Here is a 25,872-nt window from a genome sequence, read left to right as displayed (position 1 = left end):
TACCAGGGGCAGCCCAAGACCCCAACTACACACCAAAGAATACTCCAGACACCTTATTGTCCCGCCACATCATTCTCCAGCAACCCACCTCGCCCCAGTGACCCGTCAGCTGGATGATGTTTTAAATGTAATGAACTGGGGCATGTAAAGGCCAATTGCCCCAAGAACCCCAACAGATTACAGTTCATTGCACCGGAATCACACCAGAGGTCCTCAGGCCCAGATACCTCCCAGATACCCTCGGAGCAGAGGGAAACTGTGAGTGTGGGCGGGAAGAAGGTCACCGCGTGGAGGGAAACAGAGCACAAGTGTCGGCTATCCATGCTTCCTTAGTGGACCCCAGTTTAATCAACCCAGAGATCCAAGTGACAATTCAACCTTTCAAGTCCAACTCTTTCAATTTGCATACAGCCAAGTTGCCGGTCCAGTACAAGGGCTGGTCAGGAACATGGATGTTTGCAGTCTATGATGATTATTCCATCCCCATGCTGTTGGGGGAAGACTTGGCCAATCATGTGAAGCTAGCCAAGAGGGTGGGAATGGTCACCCGCAGCCAGGCTAAGCAAGCCGTCACGCCTAGCTCTGTTCTGGAAACTTCTACCAGGACCCGGCCATAAGTGATGGGAACCGGATCCCATGCCAATGTCTGCAACAGCAGTAGTGGATCCAGTCCCAGAGACCCAGACAGAGCCAGTCGCAGAACCAGCGGAACAACCAACACCAGACTCATTGTCAGCACTGAATCCAGTACTTGCAACCCCAACACCAGAGGGTCCCACCGAACCTGAACCGGCAGCAGTCGATAACCCTACACAAGAGGCTCAGCCGGAGCCTGAACCCCAACATAGTGAACCAGCGGAGAGCGGTTCACAGTCAATGGAAACAGTCCCATCCCCTACATCGCTTCCAGAGGGACCAAGCGTAGGTCCACAATCCAGTGAGGAACTGATGTCTTCAGCATCAAGGGAACAGTTCCAGACTGAACAGGAAGCAGATGAAAGCCTCCAGAGAGCTTGGACGGCGGCACGGAGCAACCCACCGCCTCTCAGCTCTTCTAATCGATCCAGGTTTGTTGTAGAAAGAGGACTTTTATACAAGGAAACACTTTCTGGTGGACACCAAGAAGACTGGCATCCTCAGAGACAGTTAGTAGTTCCAGCTAAGTACTGGGTCAAGCTCTTGAGCTTAGCCCATGATCATCCTAGTGGCCATGCTGGGGTGAACAGGACCAAAGACCGTTTGGGGAGGTCATTCCACTGGAGGGAATGGGCAAGGATGTTTCTACCTATGTCCGGTCTTGTGAGGTATGCCAAAGAGTGGGAAAACCCCAAGACCAGGTCAAAGCCCCTCTCCAGCCACTCCCCATCACTGAGGTTCCATTTCAGCGAGTAGCTATGGATATTCTGGGTCCTTTTCTGAAAAAGACACCCAGAGGCAAGCAGTACCTACTGACTTTCATGGATTTTGCCACCCAATGGCCGGAAGCAGTAGCTCAAAGCAACACCAGGGCTAAAAGTGTGTGCCAGGCACTAACAGACATTTTTGCCATGGTAGGTTGGCCCTCCGACATCCTCACAGATGCAGGAACTAATTTCCTGGCAGGAACTATGGAAAGCCTTCTGGGAAGCTCATGGGGTGAATGTACGTTGTACGTTGTGAGATACGTTTCTGTGTGGACTACCGTAAGCTAAATGCTGTAACTTGCCCAGACAACTATCAAATGCCACGCACAGATGAACTATTAGAGAAACTGGGATGGACCCAGTTTATCTCTACCTTGGACTTAACCAAGGGGTACTGGCAGGTACCGCTAGATGAATCCACCAAGGAAAGGTCAGCCTTCACCACACATGTCGGGCTGTATGAATTTAATGTACTCCCTTTCGGGCTGCGGAATGCACCCGCCACCTTCCAAAGACTTGTAGATGGTCTCCTAGTGGGATTAGGAGACTATGGAGTCGCCTACCTTGACGATGTGGCCATATTTTCGGATTCCTGGGCAGAACACCTGGAACATCTACAAAAAGTCTTCGAGCGCATAAGGGAGGCAGGACTAACTGTTAAGGCTAAGAAGTGTCAAATAGGCCTAAACAGAGTGACTTACCTTGGACACCAGGTGGGTCAAGGAACTATCAACCCCCTACAGGCCAAAGTGGATGCTATCCAAAAGTGGCCTGTTCCAAAGTCAAAGAAACAGGTCCAATCCTTCTCAGGCTCGGCCGGATATTACAGACGATTTGTACCACACTACTGCCAAATCGCCGCCCCACTGACAGACCTAACCAGAAAGAAACAGCCAAATGCCGTTCTGTGGACCGAAGAGTATCAGAAGGCCTTTAACCAGCTTAAAGCAACACTCATGTCTGACCCTGTGCTAAGGGCCCCAGACTTTGACAAACGGTTCCTAGTAACCACAGATGCGTCCAAGCATGGTATGGGAGCAGTTTTAATGCAGGAAGGACCGGATCAAGAATTCCACCCTGTAGTGTTTCTCAGCAAGAAGCTGTCTGAGAGGGAAAGCAACTGGTCAGTCAGTGAAAAAGAAAGTTACGCCATTGTCTACGCTGTGGAAAAGCTACACCCATACGTTTGGGGACAGCGTTTCCACCTGCAAACCAACCAGGCTGCGCTACAGTGGCTTCATACCGCCACAGGAAATAACAAATTTATATGGTGGAGTTTAGCTCTCCAAGATTTTGATTTCGACATACAACACTCTCAGGAGCTTCTAACAAAGTGGCTGATGCACTCTCCCGTGAAAGTTTACCAGAATCAACTAGTTAAAATCGTCCTTGAGATGTGAAAAATATTGATAGTCTTTATATACTTGGTAGTATATTTAGAGGTGCATGTGTCTTATTAACTCTGTTTTTTTCCTAGAGCTCCAGGAAGAAATTCCAGCCAGCGTTCCCCCCTATCTGTGATTTGGAGTGTGTGTCATAAATATAAAGGGAAGGGTAAACACCTTTAAATCCCTCCTGGCCAGAGGAAAAATCTTTTCACCTCTAAAGGGTTAAGAAGCTAAGAGAACCTCGCTGGCACCTGACTAAAATGACCAATAAGGAGACAAGATACTTTCAAAGCTGGAGTTGGGGGGGAACAAAGGGTTCTCTCTGTCTGTGTGATGCTTTTGCGGGGACCAGAGCAGGAATGCAGGTCAGAACTCCTATAAAGAGTTAGTAAGCAATCTAGTTAGATAGGCGTTAGTCTGTTTTGTTTAAATGGCTGATAAAATAAGTTGTGCTGAATGGAATGTCTATTCCTGTTTGTGTCTTTTTGTAACTTAAGGTTTTGCCTGGAGGGATTCTCTATGTTTTGAATCTGATGGTATTTACCATCCTGATTTTACAGAGGTGATTCTTTTACTTTTTCTTTAATTAAAATTCTCTTTTAAGAACCTGATTGCTTTTTCATTGTTCTTAATATCCAAGGGTTTGGGTCTGTGGTCACCTAGGCAAATTGGTGAGGATTTTTATCAAGCCTTCCCTAGGAAAGGGGTGTAGTGCTTGGGGGGATATTTTTTTGGGAGGGAGACGTTTCCAAGTGGGCACTTCCCCTGTTCTTTGTGTAACACTTTGGTGGTGGCAGCTTTTAACCTAAGCTGGTAAGAATAAACTTGGGGGGGGGGGTCTTTCATGCAGGTCCCCACATCTGTACCCTAGAGTTCAGAGTAGGGAAGGAACCTTGACACAGGTACTGTAGTGCAATGTCTTTATCTTGAAAGTGCAACTTACAAATATAGATTTATTTATTTTTTGGTTACATAACTGCACTCAAAACCAAAACAGTGTAAAACTTTAGAGCCTACAAGTCCACTCAGTCCTACTTCTTCTTCAGCTAATCACTCAGACAAACAAGCTTAACATTTGCAGGAAATAATGCTGCCCGCTTCTTATTTACAATTTCACCTTAAAGTGAGAACAGGTGTTCGCATGGCGCTTTTGTAGCTAGCATGTCAAGGTATTTATGTGCCAGATATGCTTAACATTTGTATGCCCCTTCATGCTTCGGCCACCATTCTAGAGAACATGCTGATGATGCTCGTTAAAAAAATAATGCATTAATTAAATTTGTGAATGAACTCCTTGGGGGAGAATTGAATGTGTCCTACTCTGTTTTACCTACATTCTGCCATATATTTCATATTACAGCCGTATCGGATGATGACGACCAAGCACAGCACATGTTCGTTTTAAGAACACTTTTACTGCAGATTTGACAAAATGCAAAGAAAGTACCAATATGAGATTTCTAATGATAGCTACAGCACTCAACCCAAGGTTTAGGAATCTGAAGTGCCTTCCAAAATCTGAGAGGGATGAGGTGTGGAGCATGCTTTCAGAAGTCTTAAAAGAGCAACACTCCAATGCAGAAACTAGAGAACCCGAACCACCAAGAAAGAAAATCAACCTTCTGCTGGTGGCATCTGACTGTAATGATGAGAATGAACATGCATCTGCTCGCACTGCTTTGGATGGTTATCGAATTGAACCTACTATCAGCATGGAAGCATGTCCTCTGGCATGGTGGTTGAAGCATGAAAGGACATATGAATCTTTAGTACATCTGGCACATAAATATCTTGCAATGCCAGCTACAACAGTGCCATGTGAATGCCTGTTCTCACTTTCAGGTGATATTGTAAACAAGAAGCTGGCAGCATTATCTCCTGCAAAAGTTAACAAACTTGTTTGTCTTAGTGATTGGCTGAACAAGAAATAGGACTGAATGGACTTGTAGGCTCAGAAGTTTTACATTGTTTTATTTTTGAATGCTACTATTTTTTGTACATAATTCTTCATTTTTAAGTTCAACTTTCATGATAAAGACATTGCACTACAGTACTTGTATGAGGGGAATTGAAAAATACTATTTCTTTTGTTACAGTGCAAATATTTGTAATCAAAAATAAAGTGAGCACTGTATACTTTGTATTCTGTGTTGTAAGTGAAATCAATATATTTGAAAATGTAGAAAAATCCCAAACTATTTAAAAAAATGATACTCTATCATTGCTTAACAGTGCGATTTATCGCCCGATGAATCGCAATTAATTTTTTGAATGGCTTGACAGCCCTAAAATATATAATATAAACATATGAGGTTGGATTCATTGCTATTGTGCACTCCAGCTGCTTTGCACTGCTCTGGCAACGTGAAAGAGCTGTAAACGTGGCTTAACGGGCCACCCAGGGTACGTCTACACTGCAATTAGACATGTACGATGGGCCCAGGCCAGCCTTTGTAGGGCTTGGGCTAAGGGGCTGTTTAATTGCAGTGTAGACATTTGGACTTGGGCTGGAGCCTGAGCTCTGGGATCCTTCCACCTTGCAGGACCCGAGAGTTCAGGCCCCAGCCCGAGCCTGAAAGTCTACACTGCAACTGAACAGCCCCTTAGCCCAAGCCCAAGTCAGCTGTCATGGGCCAGCCGTGGGTTTTTAGTTGCAGTGAAATCATACTCTCGGTGTAATAATAGGGGCTGGGTTTACAGCTGCTTTGTCATGCTAGAGTAGTGTAATGTAGCCAGTGCACCAGAGAATGTGGTCCAGTATTATCCAGGACAAAAAAAGCATCGTTCTTCTCAACACAACAACCTGAACTGTGACCCAAAATAAATATTATTTTTCACAAGCAATTCCCAAATGTAAACACAGCACAAAATCCCTTCTGGAAACAAAAAGCAAAATAAAGTACACATTACTGATGCACGTTGATCAGCCTCTAATGCAAGATATGGTCACCCACTGTTGCATCTTAAATCAACAGTTCTGCCCTTTTCCTGTTAATTAATCTATACAACATTCTTGTCAACAGCAGCAAGCATAAGTACTTTACCAGAACTTCTGCTGTTACTTGAGGTGTATATTAAACAGACATGATCAGCTCAAATGTGCTGGGTTATGTGGAATCCCTGTCCCACGAGCTGACGGTTTAAGTTTCTATTTTCTTTGACTTTGCTCAGAAATGTGGAGTTCTGGCAGGTAAATCCTAGGTTGGTGTTTTGAAGGCCCTTGGAAACATAGGCTTTGTAGTGAGTCATGACCCTCAGCAACATTTATTCCTCAGGCCCTGGGCTGCTGTCACATGCAGGGCAATGCCAAGAGACAAGAAAAGAAGCTCTCAGGGAGCTGGGCCAGTTCTTCACAGTGCATATTTCTTCAACAAATCTAACCCATTTTCTAGTCACAAATTATTCAAAAATACTAGACAGCTGGTGTTATATAAACGTATTTCAGCTGATGAGTTGCTCATAAACTTCTCAATGTGTCAGTTGCTTCAGGTATTCACTGTTTGTAATGGGTCTGATCCAGCAAGGTGCTAAACACTTCAGGGGGAGGGGGGCAATGATGAGCACCCTCTATTTGCCTCAGGCCAGCCCCAGTTTGTAACATGTGGTTCATCACTCAAGACACACAGCACTGTTTCTGCTCCCTGAGTGGAGGATTCTCAAGCCTACAGGCAAACTTATTTCTGGCATTTCCTCACTTTTGAGTGCTCAACTTTGCAACTTTAATAATGTTGTTCTAATGTAAGTTTTGTGTGCAACTTTCTAGGTTTTTAAAAAAAGCAAACTGAAAAAACATCCCAGTTCCATTCTCCTCACAACCCTGGGTTTAGCAGGCCAACATTCAAACCACTGAGCTATCTCTCCCCCGTCAATCTTGAATACGGCTGAACCATTTGATCTGAAAAGTTCCAGAAAAATTCAGCCTGATGCAGATAACCATCATGGGAGATTTCAGAACAAACAGTTAAAATCTGGGACGTAATAAGCAACTGAAAATAGGACCTAATAATGGAAAGTTCTGAACAACCTTAATAATAGTCTGCTCTACCAGTCTCCTCTATAATGTACTGTAGACGAGTGCAGCACCAGCTGGCATGTCCCCTTGTGGCTGGGTGCAATGTTTCAGGACTGGCTTATCAGCTGTGCCAACTTTCACAATTTTTTTCACTTGTGACATGATTTTGGCTGGTGCCGGAGCCAGTCTCGCAATGATAGGAGAAGTTCCAACTCGCTAGTGAATTTGAGCTCTCTGGGTGGCTGCCTACCCTATTTGCCCACCCCCTAGGGCTGAGCAACCAATCAGAGCTTCTACAAGAACAGTGTGGTCTCCTGGTCCTCCTCCCCTGGGCAAGCTGAAGCTGCTCTCACAGGAGGACGGGGGAAGGAGGGAGCTAAAAAGCCCAGCAACTCAGTGCAGCTCTGCACCCTCTCCTCTTGTGAGCAGTGGGAACAGGCTGGTGGCAGTGCTCCTCCTCCGCATAGCCCCTGGCCTGGGTAGGGCAGAGGGGAGCAAAGAGCCCTGGAAGGGGCAGAGGGGACCCTGCTGCAGCTCCCCACCAGGCCTGGGAGAGTGAAAAACCCAGTTGGAGCAGAGGTGAGACAGGGTGGGGGTCAACTGATGTGGGGGTTGAACTAATGAGGGGCTGGGTGATGAAGAGATGGGGGTTGCACTGACAGGTTGGGGGTCAAGGGGGGTGCTGAACAGATGGGGAGGGGGCTGAGTGGGTGCAGGATTAATTGCTGGGCAGAGGATGGGCAGATGTGAGAGTGAGAGCTCTTTCAGCAGGGGCCAAAATCACCTTACCCAGTCAATCTGGGAGCGAGGGAAGCATGATCTGTCACGCACACACTGGGGAAGGGTAGGGGGTGTTAAGTAATCAAGAGACAGACCAAAAACACAATAGTCTTAAAAAACATCATGATTTGGGGGGGTCTAACTCCTGGTTTTTGATCTCTTGAGGTTGGCAGTACTGTGTGGCAAGCAGCCAAGGTCCATCCACTCAGTTCCCTTGCTTCCTCCCTGAACCACTTCCTGCCTGGGCCTGTCTCCAAGGCCTTTCCCCACTGTCCCTTCCTGGGATCAGTATATGTTCTGTTTTTAACTGCAGACATGTAACCAGAAAACTAAACCTGATTTATGCCTTGTAATTGAAAGGCTCTATTCTGAAGCAATTGAGTGACTCTTATGAGGTCCTCCGAGAGTCCTGTCCTCTCACTGACTTCCGCAGCAAGGGTTGGGTCCTAATTCCTCAGAAGTTTCTTGAAGAGGATCCTAAATGCCCCTGAAATGAGCTCAAATTAGAGTCACTGAGTTAGATGACTGATCGGTGGCTGTCTGCTGTTGGATGACAATTCAGCCTAATCAAGTACAAGTTTAAACTTAAAATGTGCATATTCTGGAAATACTTGAATACTTGGTGGTATGTTTCCTAAAAGATGGCCTCCCATTTTCCAGGGGCACCTGCATTTTGTGCCCATAATTGAATTGTAGACACTGTTCTAAGTTCTTGGATTGCTAGCCACTTGATTGTGAGCATAAATCGGGTAGATGAAGAAACAAGTACTCAGATTTACTCTAGACATTATACCCATAAATTGGGAAAACTAGACCTAAGCTTATCTGAAACGTTACCCTTTAAAGTCTAATACTTGGCTCATATGCCAGGTCCCTCATAGACGAATTGCCAGTTCTTAACTTTAAAACTTTAATTTTTAATTTGTAGCTGAAAGCTGAAAATGTAGTTTTAATCTGTAAAGTGACTGTACAAAAATGGCACCTTGTCCCTAAACAGATTTTCTCCATGTGTGTATGAAAAGTCCTAGCTGCTTACTTTAGTGACACAAATGATGTTTTACTACTTTTAATGCTGCCAGACCAGTAGAATCAGTACATTTCTGGGAGAGGGAGCTGTACGCTGCCCTTGTGCATCAGCAGCAGAATTGGGTCACACTTTATATTAACAGTACATTTATAAAGAGTCAATAAATGATTAACAGCTGCTATAAGTTAAGATGAATATGAGCACTGCACTAGAAAATGTTATAGATGGTTTTAAGCCTCGTTTATTGGACTTTATAACAACAGATTAACTGTTTGTTAAGACATCCATTAATTATTTATTAATCCTTTTTATAAACTACTTACAAATCTGTCCTTACTAGAGTGGGTCGGGGGAAAAATATTTCACTGCAAATTTTGATTTTTGTCAAAAAGAACAATATTTATTTGACAAAAAAAACTTTTTTCTTTCACTCAAAAATGTCCACAGAAAGCAGACATTTTCCAAGAAAAATTTCATTTTGTCAAAAGTCCAATTTTCTATCAAGCAGTTTTGATTAAATGTTTTCAACTAGCCTAGCCCATACTATATAAAGTGTGACTGACAAGGGTTTAGTGAATTCCATATTAGTTACATTGTGCAAACCCATTAAAGCATGGTGTGAAGATAGGGTTGCCAATTTTCTAATTCCACATCCGAACACCCTAGCCCTGCCATGCCCCTTTCCTACCCCTTCCCCAAGGCCCTGCCCTCTGTTCATTACATTCCCCCTCCCTCAGTGGCTCACTCTTCCGCACCCTCACTCACTTTCAATGGGCTGGGGCAGGGGATTGGGGTGTGGGAGGGGATGAGGTCTCCATCTGGGAGCACAGACTCTGGGATGGGGCCAGGGATGAGGGGTTTGGGGTGGGCTCAGGGCTGGGGCAGAGGGTTGGGGCTCGGGGTTGGAGTGCGGGCTTTCCTCTAGTGGCTCCTGGTCAGTGATGCAGCAAGAGGGCTAAGGAAGGCTTCCTGCCTTTCCTGGCACCGTGGACCAAGCTGCGCCCCTGAAGTGGCCAGCAGGTCTGGCTCCTAGGCGGAGGCATGGCAGGCAGCTCTGCGCATTGCTCTTACCCGCAAGCAGTGCCCCCACAGCTCCCATTGGCCATGGTTCCCAGCCAATGGGAGTGCGGAGCTGCTGCTTGGGACGGGGGCAGTGTGCAGAGCCCCGTGGCCCTCCTGCCTAGGAGCCAGTCCTCCTTGCCACTTCCAGGTGCCTCGTGGAGCCAGGACAGGTAGGGACTAGCCTGCCTTAGCTCCACAGCCCCGCCGACCAGACTTTTAATGGCCTGGTCAGCACCTGCCAGGGTCCTTTTTCGGCTGGGTTTAAACCTTTTTCTGGTTTAAAACTGGATACCTGGTCACCCTATGTGAAGAGGTATAATTGAAGACATAATTTGGTTAGGGGAGGCTTATTGCTGGTCATGATGCATGAGAAGGAAAGAACACAGCTTGATTTTTGGACCCCAACTTGAGTTTACAGGGTTGCCATTTAGAAAAAAAAATCTGAGACAATTTGATCTGGAAATCATTGAAATACAAACAGGGAAACCCACAACGACATTTGTATACAGTCACTTTTCATAGTGGAACTGCACTTTAAAGGCCCCAGTGGTTGTGATGCCTCCACTGTTCAGAGTGGTGCGTGTTCCGTCTCTTGGGGCTGAATTCTGACCTTAGATACATGCATAGAACTCCCACTGACTTCATGCGTATAGTAGAGTAGAGTTTGGCCAAGATAATGAAATATGGTAAGTCTGAATAGGCTGCTGTGTTGTTTTGTGTGCAAATGACTTTGTGAATCTATTTAAATTGCTTTATTCTTGGGATATCAATAATTGACTTAAGCTGCTCCCAGTAGCCTGCATTACTCTGTGTGTTAATTCACGCACTGTTATCATGTAAATTGTTCAAGGCCACATTAAAAAGGCTCTCCACATTGATTTCTGTGATGCAGTGGATGTGATTCAGTGTTAGGAAATCTATACATGCAATGGAAATCTATACTTTTTATGCAATTGTTTTTACTTGGAGTTTAGATGTACTTAGTTATAATCAATGCAGGCTGCTTTTAGCATACAGTACAAACCAAAGAACAACACGAGATTGTGTGTGATCTCTACATTTGAACTAACTAAAAATAAGAGTAAAAACAAGAAGCTTTTGGGAATCCGTCTCTTCTTTAGGCCCTGGGAAAGCAAAGCCATGGGTAGAAGTGTATATTTCCCATGGATTGATGAGAAAAGAGTGTGCTTCTTGAAAGCATTCTTTTTATGTTTATTTTCCAGTTAGCTAAATAGAAGGGATCACCTATGTAATGATGTATGTCTGACAAAGACAATGATCATGTCTCAGTACAAACCACAGAAACCTCCTGAAATCATCAAACCACAGCAGGCCAACAATAATCATTCTTAAGCCTTTTATTATGAGCAAAAGTAATTATGTATAAGAATTAGTAGCAAAGTGTAAATTTTCATATAGTCTGCGTATGCGTTGATAGTGGGTCAAATCCTGAGGACATTACTCAGGCCTGGTCTATACACAACAATTGTTTTAACTACATTGATTTGGAAACCAATTTTAGTTGACATGGTGCAACTTTTGTGTGTCAACAATGTCCTTATGCAGGCAAACTTCACTTTGTATATATTTCACTTAATTTCACACAGCATCACAAATCTATGTGTTCATTACAGGAGTCATTCTCATTGAGGGCCAGATTGTGCCAGCCTATGTGTGGGTGTGCAAAATCTGAATCAGAAACCCTAGCCTAAATTTAATTGAGGTCCAAGCACTCTCCACAGCGCATGGCTCAAATGGAAAAAACATAACTGTAAAATGGAGTTAAGTGCCTGACACTTCCCAGTGCTCTCACTTTCCCATTTGATACTATGAAGTTATTAATCAGATAGCACAAAATGATAAGATTGCCTTGGTTCGAAATGTTGTTTGGAAGAACCCCACATTCATCTCAGCTGAACAAAATTAACTGCTCCACATTTAAACATGTTCGAATATTTTTGGGATTTTTAATCAAAGAGGTTTGCAGATTGTGATGGGGTGGACAAGGCCCTGAGGCCCCCTGCTGGAGGCCTTGTGGCTCTGCCACACCCTGCTCCAGAAAAGGGCAGTAGAGAGGTCCTCCAAGCTGCCTGGAGTGGCTGTGTGGGAAGCTGTCAATCAGCGCCCAGTAGGCTAGTATAAGAAGAGCTGCTAGAGCCAGAGAAGAGTGGATGATGCTTTGGACTAGCTGCTAGACTCCATCAGGACAAGGCCCTGAGGTAAGGTTGAAGAATGTGCTGAAGCCATGGGGATATGGCCTTGGGAATTTTTGCAGCAACACAGTGTATTTAAAGGTACATGGTGGATGGCTGCTATCTATGGGGTCCCTGGGCTGGGACCCAGAGTAGAGGTGGGGCCTGGGTCCTCCCCACTGGTCACTGGGAAAGTGGCTGGACTTTGATGCACCCTAGGGTTGCCAGGCATCCATCACTGCCCCCACCGTGAGCACCGGCTCTGCAGCTCCCATTGGCCGTGAACCGTGGCCAATTGGAGCTGCGGAGGCGGCACCCGCAGGCAGGGGCAGCGTGAGGAGCCCCTAACCATCCTCGGCCTAGGAACCAGAGGGACATGCTGCCACTTCCTGGGAGCCACCTGAAGTCTGTGCCCCCTGGAGCCCACACCCTGACCCCCCTTCTGCACCCGTACCCCAGCCCTGTGTCTCCTCCTGCTCTCTGAACCCCTTGGCCCCAGCCTGGAGCCCCCTTCTGCACCCCAAATCTCTCATCCCCAGCCCCACCTAGAGCCTGCACCCCCAACCGGAACCCTCACCCCCTCCCACACCCCAACCCCCTGCCCCAGCCAGGTGAAAGTGAGCAAGGGTAGGGGAGAGCGAGCAACGGAGAGAGGGGGGGATGGAATGAGCGAGGGGCGGGGCCTTGGAGAAAGGGTGGAGCAGGGCAGGGCAAGGGGCGGGCAAGGGTGGTTGGTTTTCTGCAATTACAAAGTTGTCAACCCTAAACACCACAGGAGGGGAACTGAACTCTTTTAGTGGCCCAGCTGAAGAGCGGGGGTCAGAAAGGCCAAGAGGGCCAAAGAGCCTTCAGGGAGGGAGCCCTGAGGGATGTGGCCCCACACCAGGGCTGGGGACTGCTGTAAGAACAGGGATAATTTGAGGGAAACCAGAAGGGGTTGAGAAACAGTTTAGGCCAGGGTACTGTGATAGGCCCTGCTAGACTGATTGAAGAGTGAGCCCTAGGATAAGGCTGCAGATCAAAAGACCTAACAAAGGGTGCTGAAATGGGCCCACTGTTGGACTTATACCTTGGAAGGGATTTGCTTTGCTTTTATCACACAGACAGACTGTGTGTGACTCGGCTAGAGGGCTGAGTCACTGAAGACCCACCACAAACAGAGAGAGTGTGTAGGCTAATGCACTGAGACGGGGTGCTCGCGAGAGGTGAGTGAGTGCACTCCATTACACAGATAGTTTGTACAGTAGCTAAGCATTAATTAAACTTTCCAAGAGGGGTGCTCTTCTGTGTACTTAGGGTCCACTCTATGAGGCAGAACAAATTAAATTTACAAAGAATTGGTCCCTTTAGAAAAAGAATCCAGGAGTGCAGCTATCAAAAGATATCTAGGGAGAGGGTTGCATGGCGCAAGGCGGGACTAGGATTCCAAATAAAGGCCCTGATCCTGCAAACTCTTAAACATGTGCTTAACTTTACACAGTTACTCCTGGGGGGGCGTGGATCACTGTTCATGTAGTGCTCCCCGTCAGTACTCGGCCCAGGCCAGGGAAGCTAATGATCAAACCAGCTGACCAAATTCATGAATCCTGGTCATGTGCTACCTGATCTGAGATTCGTTAGATTTGTTACTTACATCGCAATATCATCTAAGAAGTTCTGGACAGGGTACAAAGATATAGGAAACACAGTCCTTACCCCCAAAGAATATACAATGTAAATAGATGAAAAAAAGAAGATTGGATACAATACACAAGCAAATATATCATGGTGATTACTTACATGCATGTTTTTAAAACTCCCGTGAGTTTTAAACCTGAGGTACGTTGCGCATACACTAAGCAGTTACTCATGTGATTAAAGTGTTTGTGAGCTCAGGGCCAAAGTTATACTAAGATTCATTAGAGAGGGGAGTGTTTCAGAGGAAGCAGTCAGAGAAGGCTAATAATAGAAGCTGGTGGAGGATGCCAGCAGGTTCTTGAGGTGGGCATAGCCTATAGGTAGGCTTAGAAGCATTTGATTTTTGTCAGTAAATGTCAGTAAATGGCAGTTTCACCACACACAAACCAATGAAAAATATTTCCATCAATAATCATTGGAATATACGGATAGATAAAGTAAGAAACTGCTGCTTGAGAACGTATTAGAGTTTGATTTTTAAGGCTTTTTTACTTTCTGTATTTTGACATGATATTGACAATTTGTATTTTACCTGTTATAAGGCTGTTATAACTTTTTGTATCTTAACATCTACTGTCATTGAATAATTATTGCCTGACCTCCCCATAAGTTCCTGCAACCGTGAAAATTTAAATAGATTAAAAAAAATGCTTAACCCATAATTTCAGGCAAACAGTGAAAATTAAAATTGATAAAAATGAAAAAGCTTAAAAATAAACAGCAATGATATCTGTTGAAATTTAAAAAAAAAAAATTCTGCCAAGCCTACCTCTAGGGAAAAGGAGTAGGAGGTATCAGAAAGAGAGCTAAGGGTGGGTGAAATGGACACCTGGGCCAATAGAAAAGGAGCTGGGAGAGGTATGTCTGGGGGTGTAGGGGAGCTTTAGAGCAAGAAGAGAGAGGGGTGTAAGGGGAAATGAGGGGCGGGAAACCTGGATCTGGAGGTCAGAAAGCTGTAATGGCTGTGGTAACACAGAATCCTGGAGCAGGGTGCATTCTTGAGGTCTAATGGAGCAGTCTGACAAACCTTCCAGGCTCACCAGCAACTGTGTGCTGGGAAGGACATTTCATAATCTGTTGTGTGTGGCAGCTAGGGAACTGTAGGTGTGCCATGGCTACCCTGAGTTAAAGATTATGAAGTGCTCAGTGCCCCATGTCAGTTTGAGTAATTGCAATGGGACTGGGGCTGTTTCCTGGCTCCTACTGCCCGTGTGTTGTTGGGAGAATGAGTTTGACCTTTCTGCAGACCTGCTAAAGGTAGAGGAAAGTAGTGATTCTTTCTGGTGGCCTCTGAAAAGCATTACGGGGGGAGTGGGTCACAGATCATGGCAAACGCCCTTTCCTGGGAAACCAACAGGACTGCTGTGAGTGGAATCCAAGACCATGTACTCTGGATCCCCAGAGGGTTTCAAGCCCCTGGAGCCTGAACAAAGTCCAGCCACTACTCTGCTCTTGGGGTCCAGAGGAGCATTTCAGGACACAGACCTTCTGTCTGGTACTGCCCTCTGAGTGTTGAAACCCACTGTCCAGACGCCTAGCCCTTCTGGGCACAGCACTGACCCTTCAGACTCCCCAGTACTTGAACATATCCCTCTCCCAGAGCTCTACCCGAAGGTGTGAAGCTGCTGGTTTACACTTTAACTCGCTAAAGAACATGCAGCAGTTGTGAAGCGGTCAACACAGACATTGCCCAATCTAATATCTTTATACAATCATAGAACCATTGGGTTAGAAGGGACCGCAAGAGTCATCTAGTCTAACCCCCTGCCAAGATGCAGGATTTGTTGTGTCTAAACCATGCAAGACCGATGGCAATCCAGACTCCTTTTGAAAACCTCCAGTGAAGGAGCTTCCCCAACATTGCTAGGCAGTCTGTTCCATTGCCCTACTGTTCTTACAGTTAAGGAAGATTTTCCTGAGATTTAATCTAAATCTGCTATGATTTAGTTTGAACCCACTGCCTCATGTCCTACCCTCTGTGGTAAGAGACAGCAATTTTTCTACATCTTTTTTTATGGCAGCCTTTCAAGTATTTGAAGACCGTTATCATGTCCCCCTACCTTAATCTCCTCTTTCCCAAAAAAAACATACCCAGTTCCTTCAGCCTTTGTTCTCAGGTTCTCCAGCTACTCTTCAATTCCCAAGATATGAAAGGGTTTTGTTCCTTCAATAGGAAAACCAGGGATCTGTTTGTCAGAGTTTTAATTTTGGCTGCCTCTGAAGAATTATGATGGTAATTATGAAGGAAAATAACAGGAAATGGACTGATAGAGGCTGAAGAATAAATAAAAGAGCATAAAGTTTACTTATCATGTAAAGCACAGAAGAGTACTGATTATACAAACCAATCAAACATCCTACATGTCCCTCACTACCTCACCCTTCCTTTGGGAGTTCTTGGGATGTCATCAGTGTTCACACAAGCAAGCAGGGTCCTCTGCCCCCTTCCTTATCCTGCCCCTGCAGCAGCCTCATTCCTCTTACTCTGGTGCAAAATGGTTCTCTTCCCCAGAAGCACCAACTTAGTGATTTGCCAGGGGATGCTCAACCCCTTCTCCCCCCAAGTCCTCACCCCTGCCCTGCCTCTTCCAGCCCCTGCTCCACTTGCCTTTTCCTGCACTGTTCTGCCCCCTCCCGCGAGCACGCCCTACCCCCGTTCCTGCCCCCCAGTGCCTCCTGCACACCGCTGAACAGCTGATCACTGTTGGGCAGGAGGCGCTGGGGGGGAAGGGGATGTGCTGATCAGCGGGGCTGCGGGTGCTGAGCACTCACTTTTTTTTTTTCTGTGGGTGGTCCAGCCCCAGAGCACCCACAGAGTCGCGCCTATGCTCTCTCTAGTTCCACCCTGTGAATCCCTTAATAGACTCCTGCTAACATCACTTGCTTTTTTTGTTCTCCTCCTGGTAACTTTCCATTACTTCCAAGCCCCACTCCTTTCAGACAAGAGGAAGAAGTGTGATCTTCTAGCTAGAGCATACCCATTATCCCATGGTGTTTTACTTTGGATAGAGTGCTGCTCACTCACCCGTTGTCTCTGGCCTGGCAGAGGCATGGTACAACCCTGTGGCTTATTCACAGTGGAGCCACATACATGTAGGCTTTCCAGAACGCAGTAATTTCATGGTACAATTTCAGCATTGCCAACCCTAAATGTTCAAAAATTGTGAGTCAGGCTCACCAAAAATCAAGAGATTATGTAAAAAAATAATAGATTTGGTGTTCTTTTTATTTGTCTTCTGTTTTTTGAGCCTTTAGCGTGCCCTGGGGTCACTAGTTGAAGCTTTCTCCACAACCAGGAAGGCTAGAAACTTACTTTTTCTTTGGGAATGAAGGCTGAAATCATTGCATAGCCATTTGACCTGAGGAGCTGGGGCTTTTAGGAAAACAATAATGATCATAACTCATGACAAAATCATGAGAGTTGGCAACACTGCAATTTCATAAAATCTACAATTCAGAAGTGGTACAGACAAGGGGGTGAGTAATGCTCAGCACCCCTGGAAGATGTAGGGGGCTGATACAGCACGTGCATCCAGCACACATACAAGCTATAAGTCAACCCTTTGCTTTTGACAAAAGAGAAATGGCCTGGGGTAGAAGGAGTGTTGTTTATCATAAATGCTCATGTTCGCTATGAACCTGAGCCTCCATGCAAACAAGCCAGTGCAACCCCTGTAGACTGAACCAGTAGACTTCATGGATCCCCACCAGCAATGGTTTACATAGCAAACCATTTATAACTGCCAACTACCATCAAAACTAAAGAATAAGAACTGGGCCTAGCAACAAGGTGTCTCCCACACATATCACAGTCCAGACTCAGCTCTATGATACTCACTTCGTTCTGGCCTGCTGGCACAAAGCAGCAGTAAACTCTGTGGAACTGAACAGTGGCAGATTCCCTTTGTGCTTCTGGTGGTGAACAGCTGCTGTTGTAGCTCCCATCTCACTCCCTCTCAGATCCCAGCAAAAAGGGAAATGTCTAGGAGACAGGGACATGTCTAAGTCAGCCCTTGCCCTAGTGATCACCCCAGCAACCAGAAATGCTCATTAGAGAAGCCTCAGGGCTTGCCGCTCAATTTATGTGGGGGACCAGGCTAGCAGCCAGACAGGTCCAGGATCAGGGGAGGGCATAAAGATGTCATAAAGCCACTGTTGCCAGCAACCCCTGCAAACTTCAGCTGTGCCGGGTGTGGTTCAGTTCTGCTTGGGATCTGGTCCTAAATTTAGCCACTTAGAATGTATGAATGGTAGTAGATTGTTAGGAAGTGAAGGCTGATGCACCAGATCTACTTGTAAATACGATTGCCTCTAGGTTTTCAAGTTCTTATATTTGACCCACAGTATGACTTCTTTGACATGAAGCTTTTGTGATCTTTGTTAAGTTAGTATGCAGGAAAATGTATTTTGGTGTAGATTTAGAAGAATCATGTATGTTGAGTTTATTCTTGTAAATAAATACAACTTCCAAACTGTAATTTATTTATATTGGATGCACTCTTTTCCTTGGAAAGGAACCTCCACTAGTGCAAAAATGGATGGAAAGCTTGTTTAAAAAAATAAAATTTGTATTTAGTTCACCATGGGTTTCACTGACATGGCAGATTTACAGGGGTCATATTTCCATGTAGATGGATTTGCTCATGAGCTAATTCTCCTGTGTTTTATTCACAAACATGATTTTTTCCCTTCAATATCCATGCTTTTCTGGTCCCCAAACAACAAAGTCATTGTCGCCAAAGCAACAAAAATTCTCCTCTCTGTTAATATTTCTGTTGTCTTGTTAGCCTGTTACATTTTTGTAGGGCAGGGCTGGAGTATGTTCTTAGTATATATTTGTGATATTTTGCATAGTTGAATAGTTGAAGGAAAGTTTGGAACAATGATACACGCAAAACAGGAATCCCCAAGCTGATATTTGAAATCGACATGCAAAAACACCATTTGTCAAATACAACCCAGACCCTGATTATGTAATTTGGATGGTTTTAGTGCTGAGCCCCTGGCTTCCTTCCAGGTTCCTTAAAGAATCCAAATTGAAAAAAACATGCACAGCCTTAAAAAAATTGACTGTAAAGCCCTGAAGTCTCCATTGGGAAAATCTATTTTTCCTGTTTTCCATTTTTAGCCATTCTTGGTTGGTTGGTTGGTTTTATATGCTTTGAGATTAAGAGCTCTAAGGTGTGGAACCTTCTAGCTGCCAATTCTAATGCAGAAGGTCTTTTTAGAGGCACTGCGCCTCAGGACGGCTGTACATTGTGGCTGTGTACTGTATGTTCACTATGTGTCCATTCCATCATTTGGCTACAGTACTATTTGTGCTGTAGTTTAAGAGAAGCATGGTTTAAAAACTGTTGATTCCTCTGAGTCACTTACAGCTATATATCTTCAGCACAAAACATTCTGTTTGCTTTTCTGGCAGCGCAGGAAAATAATCCAAGGTTAACAAAAGGTGTATGAAAGTCCGCATAAGGGAAGTCGCAGAACTGAAACAGAATTTTTTACATTCACAGCATCCACAGAGGAGCACTTCTCTGATTTTCAGACATATCATGCAGCAGGTTTTTTTAATCTATTTATTTTAGTTACTATGTGAAAAGGTCAATAAACATTCAGTAAATATTGCAGGAAATGTGGCTACAGTACTACAGAAAGGAACACAACTAAGCATGTGTGGGCATTTAGGAAAGCTTGGTAACATTTCCTTTGCAAAATAAATAAGCCTAATTTCCAAAACATCACCAAGAATATCATCATTTGCAAACGTTTCTTGGGAATAGCCTGCCAAAATTACTAAAAATATTCTAGATTTTGAGCAGACATTTTATACAGCTCCCTAATCCAATATTTTTGTTCCCTCCTTTTTAGTATTTATATTACAATTATGCCTGGAGATCCCACTCAAGGATCAGAATTTCATTGTATTAGGGTTACCATATTTGAACATTCAAAAAAGAGGACACTCCACGGGGTGGGAGGAGAATATTTGCTCGCGTCCCCATTCCACCCCTTCCCCAAAGTCTCCGCCCCCTCCCTGCCCCATTGGATCCCTTCCCCAAATCCCCACCCCGGCCCCGCCTCCTCCCCTGAGCGCGCCGCGTTCCCCCTCCTCCTCCTCCCTCCAAGCCGTGCGAAACAACTGTTTCGCAGCACAGGCGCTGAGAGCTAGGGGGAAAATGTGGGCACTCTCTCGAGTGATCAACATTCACTTTCTTTCTCGAATTATCAACATTCACTCTCTTTCTTGAATGATCAACTCTTCTTTGGGGAAAAATAATAATGGCAAAATCCCAGACATTTTTAGATATTTAAAAATTCCTCCCGGATGGCGATTGAAGAACTAAAAAGCTGGACATGTCCAGGAAAATACGGACGTATGGTAACCTTAATTGTACTGGGTACTGTAGCTCTTAAGGAGATGGTTCTTGCTCCAAAGAGCTTACAGTCTTGGGCCCAAAGCCTTAAAAGACTTACAGATGTGCTTACTTTTAACCCATGTGCTTAAAGATAAACATGTCTGGAAGCAGAGGCAGATTAAGTTTTTGTGGGGCCCTGGGCCACAGCAAGTGAGGGGGCCCCTCCCTACCCCTTCTGCCTACAGTCCTCCCTCCTCTCCCCATGCTCCTGCTGGGGAAATGGGGTTGGGGTGTGGAGGCTTGCTCTGCTCTGCCTGCCCAGCGCTCCTGCCAGGGAGCTGTGTTGGGGCACAAGAGATCCAGGCAGGCGGAGCAGGGCAAGCCCCCGCGCCCAGACCCCGCTCCCTGGCAGGAGCACCAGGCGGAGAGGTCAGAGTATGGGGGTGCCCATTTTTCAGGCCGTGGCCCTTGGCACGGACCCCATTGGCCCAGTGGCTAATCCACCACTGTCTGGAAGTTTTTGCAGGACTGGGGTCTTGGGTATGACAAGATGCAACAGGCAGATGAAATAAACAGATGTGAGCAGAGAGGGAGCAGGGGGTGGGTGAGGAAACAGTGAAATAAGCAACTTTTGCATTGCAAGCAGCAGTCACAGCTTGCCACCTGTTTTGGTACATAGTTGGTTCATACTCAGCTTATTTTTGGTGACGCAGGATTTTATTTTTATCAAACTTAAAAAATTTAAATTGTGTACTGGCTTGAGTTTTTGAATATGGCCATCTGTTTGCAAATTAGTGCTGATACCAAGAATGCATCACTTCAGCTCCTCTATAAGAATTCAATGAATAGGAAACATCTTAACTCATGAGATTTTAATGTATACAAAACTCTGCAGTAAATGTATGTACAATTCTTTCTCCAGGGCTGGTGGAGGAAGTGATGGATCTTGCAGGGACTGGGAAGGTATACATCACATCATGCAAAAGCAACCCCTCCAGTCACCTCATGAGTATTGTTTAGATGGCATCAAAGTTAGCCCTGTCCAGTTGTCCATGACCTGAAAGACTTGTTGATGACTTAGGGCAGGAAGAAAGGGTTAATAGCAGAAAATATGCAAATACAGCATCTCTGTGAGAATGAGGAAGAAGCATTTATACCATATCCTGCCCATTAATAAATTAATCACTCTTACACCAGTTTTATACTTGTGTGATTCCACTGACTTGCAGAAATGAGGAGTCAGGTGGGAGAAGTCCTGAGCACACACAGGCAACACATAAATTATGCTACTCCAGGAAGTAGTGTAGTTGTTTAGATTTTCAGAGCAGTTTAGGAACCTTAGCTACTCATCCTCCATTTGAAATTAATGGGAAACTGACTTTCTGAATAGTAGTAATGGACACATTGAGTTCTGGAGTAAAATTCTTGTGATGTTGCAAGAGTTTTCAGCTACAAATGTGTACAAAAGGCAGAGGCTACTCTTTATGTGCATTTTTGTGCCAGCATTCAGCTAGGGCTCAAGATTAATCTCTGAAAAGTACCTGTACGCTTACCCTTCCACTTCAATTCCTCAGGTCCCTGCTTCATGACCTTTTCAATGTCAGCACTGGGTGTCCTAGAAATACCATAGATAGATAGCAGAGGTCCCATTGGATGAGAGACATTATTCCACAGCAAATGATTCCAAACAAGGTGTCAATTGTCACATGTCAAAACTAGGCCAAAATGATTTATTACTATTCTTTGAGATGAGTGCGGTAGTGCCTAAAGACGTTAACCAGGTTGAGGCTTCTTTGTGCACACGGTGGTACAAACATAGTAAATGACAGCCCCTAGCTCAAATAATTTTACATATAACTCTTCTCCTAGGTTCAAAGTTAATGTACAGCTAGTGTCCAGTGAGGGGGTAAGTTATAAAAAAAGCAGTATGGGGTTTGAGCACTTTGAATCATGTAGCATATAGTGAAATAGATGCAGTAGCTGACATGTCAGAAGTAGTTAAAAACATGGTGGAAGCAACTGATTCCAAAGTAGTGTTACCCATTTACACTAATTTTTACACATTCACACAAAACACCACTAAATAGCCACTTCTGGTTGCCAAAGAACTTAGGCTTCTCTTCACTGTAGTATGTGAAGGAGTGCAAAAACAAGATAATTGCGTCTAAATAGGGCTGGAATGTGGGAATACAGACCATGGAAAAGTGGCTATGGGGTATGCCCACTTCCCCCCACTACCTAGCCATCAAGAGCCCTTCTGTGTCAACAGCATATTGCATAAGCTCCACAAGGGACAGGTTCCTGTCCTCCCCCTGGAAGGAAGCGTTGGGGAACAAACATGCTCTGTCCGATGTTCCCTTCTCTAATTGTAATTTATGCTGCTTCCCTTTTTACGAAATGTGATCGCCCAGGTTGGACGGGGACACAGGAGCGCCGCTGGGAGCTACAGATGGGAGTGAGCCAGTATTGCAGGCAGCAGAACCAACTGGCGTGTGGCTAGACAGAGGCAGCCTGCACCTGACACCCGAGCCAGGGATTCTGGCCCTGATTTTCCTAACTGGCCCCCAAGTCTGCAGATCGTTCGGGTTATGTCCTCTCGGTGGGGGGAGGGGGGGCTAGACGGAAAGGGGAGATTGTGGCCTCTGCAATGGATTTAAAAGCAGCAGCCTTTGCTTTATAAACCAGCCTGTGTGCCATCCGGGCAAGCGGTGCAGTCCAGTGGCTCCAGCACATCCCTGGGCTATTTATAAACAGACCGCAACATCTCGGTATTCGACCCGGTGGGGGGAGGAGGGGGAGAATCCTTCGCGAATACGTGACAGCTCAGCGGGGCCTGCGTAAAATCTGACCCCTTTTGCAGCGGCTGCTCGACCGAGTGTGGCACGGCCCCGGACTGCAGATGCCGTGTGTGCCCGCGGGGAGGCTGCGAATTAACAGGCACTAACGGCCTCGCTCCGATTCGTGACAGCGTCAGATTCGGCCTCCCCTGCGCACGGAGTGGCGCCCGCTCACGCAGGCAGGGGCCGCATCCCCTGCCCAGGCTCGGGCCCCCGGGAACGCGCGGGGCACGGCGCGCCCGGGCAGCGCGAGCCCCGCGGCGGGGACACCTGCCGCTGCAGCGCCACCGCCCCCCGGCGGCCGGCGACTGCGCTGGCGGCGCGCAGAGCATGCGCAGTAGCCACAGCCACGCCGCGGCCCTCCGCGTGGGGGGACAGGGAAAGCGCTCCCGAGCGGTGTGCGGGCGGAGCCATCTGGCCGAGTGGGCGGGGCCGCTGTGCTGGTCTGCCGGGGGCGGGGCCAGCGGAGCGAGTGTCCGACGCGCTCTGGTCCCGCGCGCTCGCTCGCAGCCTCACTGTCCACGGTGCAGCCGCCGCCGCCGGAGGGATGAGCCAGTGACCCCAGCGGGAGTTCGGGGAAAGGAGCTTGATGGAAGCGATGTCCCCGCAACAGGATCACGTCGGGCAGGGGCGCTCGTCCTCTGTGAGCGGGGAGTCCAGAGCCTCCGCAGCCTCCGAGAGCAAGAAGGTGAGAGAGTGAGAGCGAGCGAGAGAGAGAGTGAGCCCCTCACACACACCCCCTCCAGTGCACCCGGGCAGCGGAGAGCCCCGAGAGCCCCGAGCCCCTCATCGCCTCCGATGCACCCGGGTAGTGGAGAGCCCCTCCCCTCCCATGCACCTAGGTAGTGAAGAGCCTCGAGCCCCTTATTCCCCCCCACCCATGCACCCGGGCAGCGAAGAGCCCCTCCCCCCCATGCACCTAGGTAGTGAAGAGCCTCGAGCCCCTTATTCCCCCCCACCCATGCACCCGGGTAGTGGAGAGCCCCTCCCCCCCATGCACCTAGGTAGTGAAGAGCCTCGAGCCCCTTATTCCCCCCCACCCATGCACCCGGGCAGGGGAGAGCCCCTCCCCTCCCATGCACCTAGGTAGTGAAGAGCCTCGAGCCCCTTACTCCCCCCCCCGCCCCCCCGATGCACCCGGGCAGCGGAAAGCCGCGAGGACACCCCCATACTCCCTCCTCCCGGGCGGGCAGGGAGCGATCGAGCCCTCATTCCCTCCCCCCCAGTTCCCAGGTATCAGTGCGGAGGAGGAAGCCCTACTTCCCCATCCCTTAGCCTGTGCCCCTGTTCCGAGATGATACGCCCCGGGCCCCATAGCGTTAACGCCCCTCCCTCTCCCATGGCACCCCCGTCCCCGTCCCCGTGTTTGCAGGATGTCCCCGGACTCCCCCTCGGGTTGGCGATGGCCGCGGCGTGCAGCTGGATGTAAGGTTATGCTTTGCCGGATCCGCTCTGGCCCCGGCTGAACGAGCCATTCATTTAAAGTCATCGCCAAGAAGACCCGCGAAGTCCAGCCGGCCGCCCGCTGCGTCCCCCCCGAGGGTGCGACTTAGGGCAAGAAGAGGACGCTGCTTGTTTGAATCCAGGGGTGTTTGTCACCCTCGGCACGGCTCGGTTTCCTGTGCTGAGTCTGCCTGCGACAGCGATGATTGCCATTAGCTGTTTTCTCTAGTAATTTGCCATAATGATCCACGCTGTGTCTAAGGGAAAAGCCACGGGGTTTGTTTCAAAGGAGCTGTTGACATGAACGTGAAGGATAGTGGCACAAACCAGAGACGTCCGTGTATGTTCGGTGATGATTGAGAGAGACGCGGTTGAAGGTGATTGTTACTGATTAGATCGACTCCGGATTGACTCAGAATAGCCCCTTGTTCTGTAATTACTTTGCTCCTGGTCTGCGTTGTCCGGCCGGGGCCAGCGGGGGAGGACTCTGGACGTTGCCCCACGCGCTTTTAAATTGAAAGAAACAAGAAAGGGGTTTCCGAGGAAGAAAATGAGCGCTAATAGTGTTCCATCAGTTATAGGAAAATGGGACACAGCTTGATATCCAAAGCCATCTTCAAAATCTCTTTCAAAATCAGTTAGGGTTTGTTTCCTTGCCTGATTATGTTGGATGCTAAATTTCCATTGTAATATACAGCCAGTTAAATTGTCTCTGCCATATTCTTTCCACAATGTAAAATAGGATCTCCTTTTTCATTTTAGCTCGGCATATTGTGCATTATTTTTCCATTTGAAGCTCACTGAGAGAACCCAGGTTTCAGAGTGGTAGCCGTGTTAGTCTGTATCAGCAAAAACAAGGAGGAGTCCTTGTGGTACCTTAGAGACTAACAAATATATTTGGGCATAAGCTTTTGTGGGCTAAAACCCACTTCATCAGATGCATGGAGTTTGGATAGGGATCTCTTCTTGCTTACAGAGTTTGCATTAAAATGTCGTTAACTTAATGTTAAATTAATGTTAAATTCATATAAAAACAAATACCTTTTCCTTAGAGAATTACACCGAATACTGCCAGATTGGTTCTTGGGATTATAATGCCTGGCTCAGTTGGGAATGTCCTTCATAAATCTTTCCAGCCCTAATTGTATCAGGTTAGGAGGGGAGTGAAACCTCTTTGGTAAAGGACACGCTTGTATTCAATCTTGTGCTTAGGCATGGAACTTTATTGGCCACAAGAGCAGTGCGGCGCTGTAGGGCAGCTACAAATCTTAGTCTCTCCATAATGCTGCTCCATGTGAAGAAACAATCCTTATGGCCAGAAAGCTTTTATGTTACATCTCAATTGCAGGGACAATAAAAAGAGTTGTATTTTCCATCTGACAGTGAATGCAACCAGACTGAAAGTGCATGCTGCAGTACTGTAACCAGCCACTGCTCTGACCCAGTTCAGTGGCAGCAAGTAAAAATTTATAGATAAAACAAGTATCGGGGTAGCTGTAGATAGATAAAACAAGTATCGGAGGGTGCATCTCTATCCACAAAGCCAACAAGGAGTCCGGTGGCACCTTAAAGACTAACAGATTTATTTGGGCATAAGCTTTCATGGGTAAAAAACCACTTCTTCAGATGCATAGAGTGAAAATTACAGATGCAGGCATTATTATACTGACACATGAAGAGAAGGGAGTTACCTCA

General features: G+C 46.6%; 1 protein-coding gene across 2 annotated transcripts in view; it reads left to right on the top strand.

Moving 5' to 3' along the window:
• Positions 1-23,152: 23,152 nt before the first annotated feature.
• Positions 23,153-25,872, top strand: part of ARHGAP20 (Rho GTPase activating protein 20) — a 96,391-nt gene continuing 93,671 nt past the window's right edge. Inside the window, exon 1 of one of the 2 annotated variants that reach the window (XM_073339232.1) lies at positions 23,153-23,422. In XM_073339232.1, the coding sequence (XP_073195333.1) occupies positions 23,324-23,422 (99 nt within the window). In that variant the 5' untranslated portion in view covers positions 23,153-23,323. Of the gene's footprint in view, positions 23,423-23,949; positions 24,555-25,872 lie in introns of those variants that run through there. The other variant, XM_073339238.1, reaches the window with a different exon arrangement.

Source organism: Lepidochelys kempii, chromosome 1 (genome assembly GCF_965140265.1).
Source record: "Lepidochelys kempii isolate rLepKem1 chromosome 1, rLepKem1.hap2, whole genome shotgun sequence".
In the NCBI taxonomy this organism is placed as follows: domain Eukaryota; kingdom Metazoa; phylum Chordata; order Testudines; family Cheloniidae; genus Lepidochelys; species Lepidochelys kempii.
This window is presented reverse-complemented; position numbering and strand designations above follow the sequence as displayed.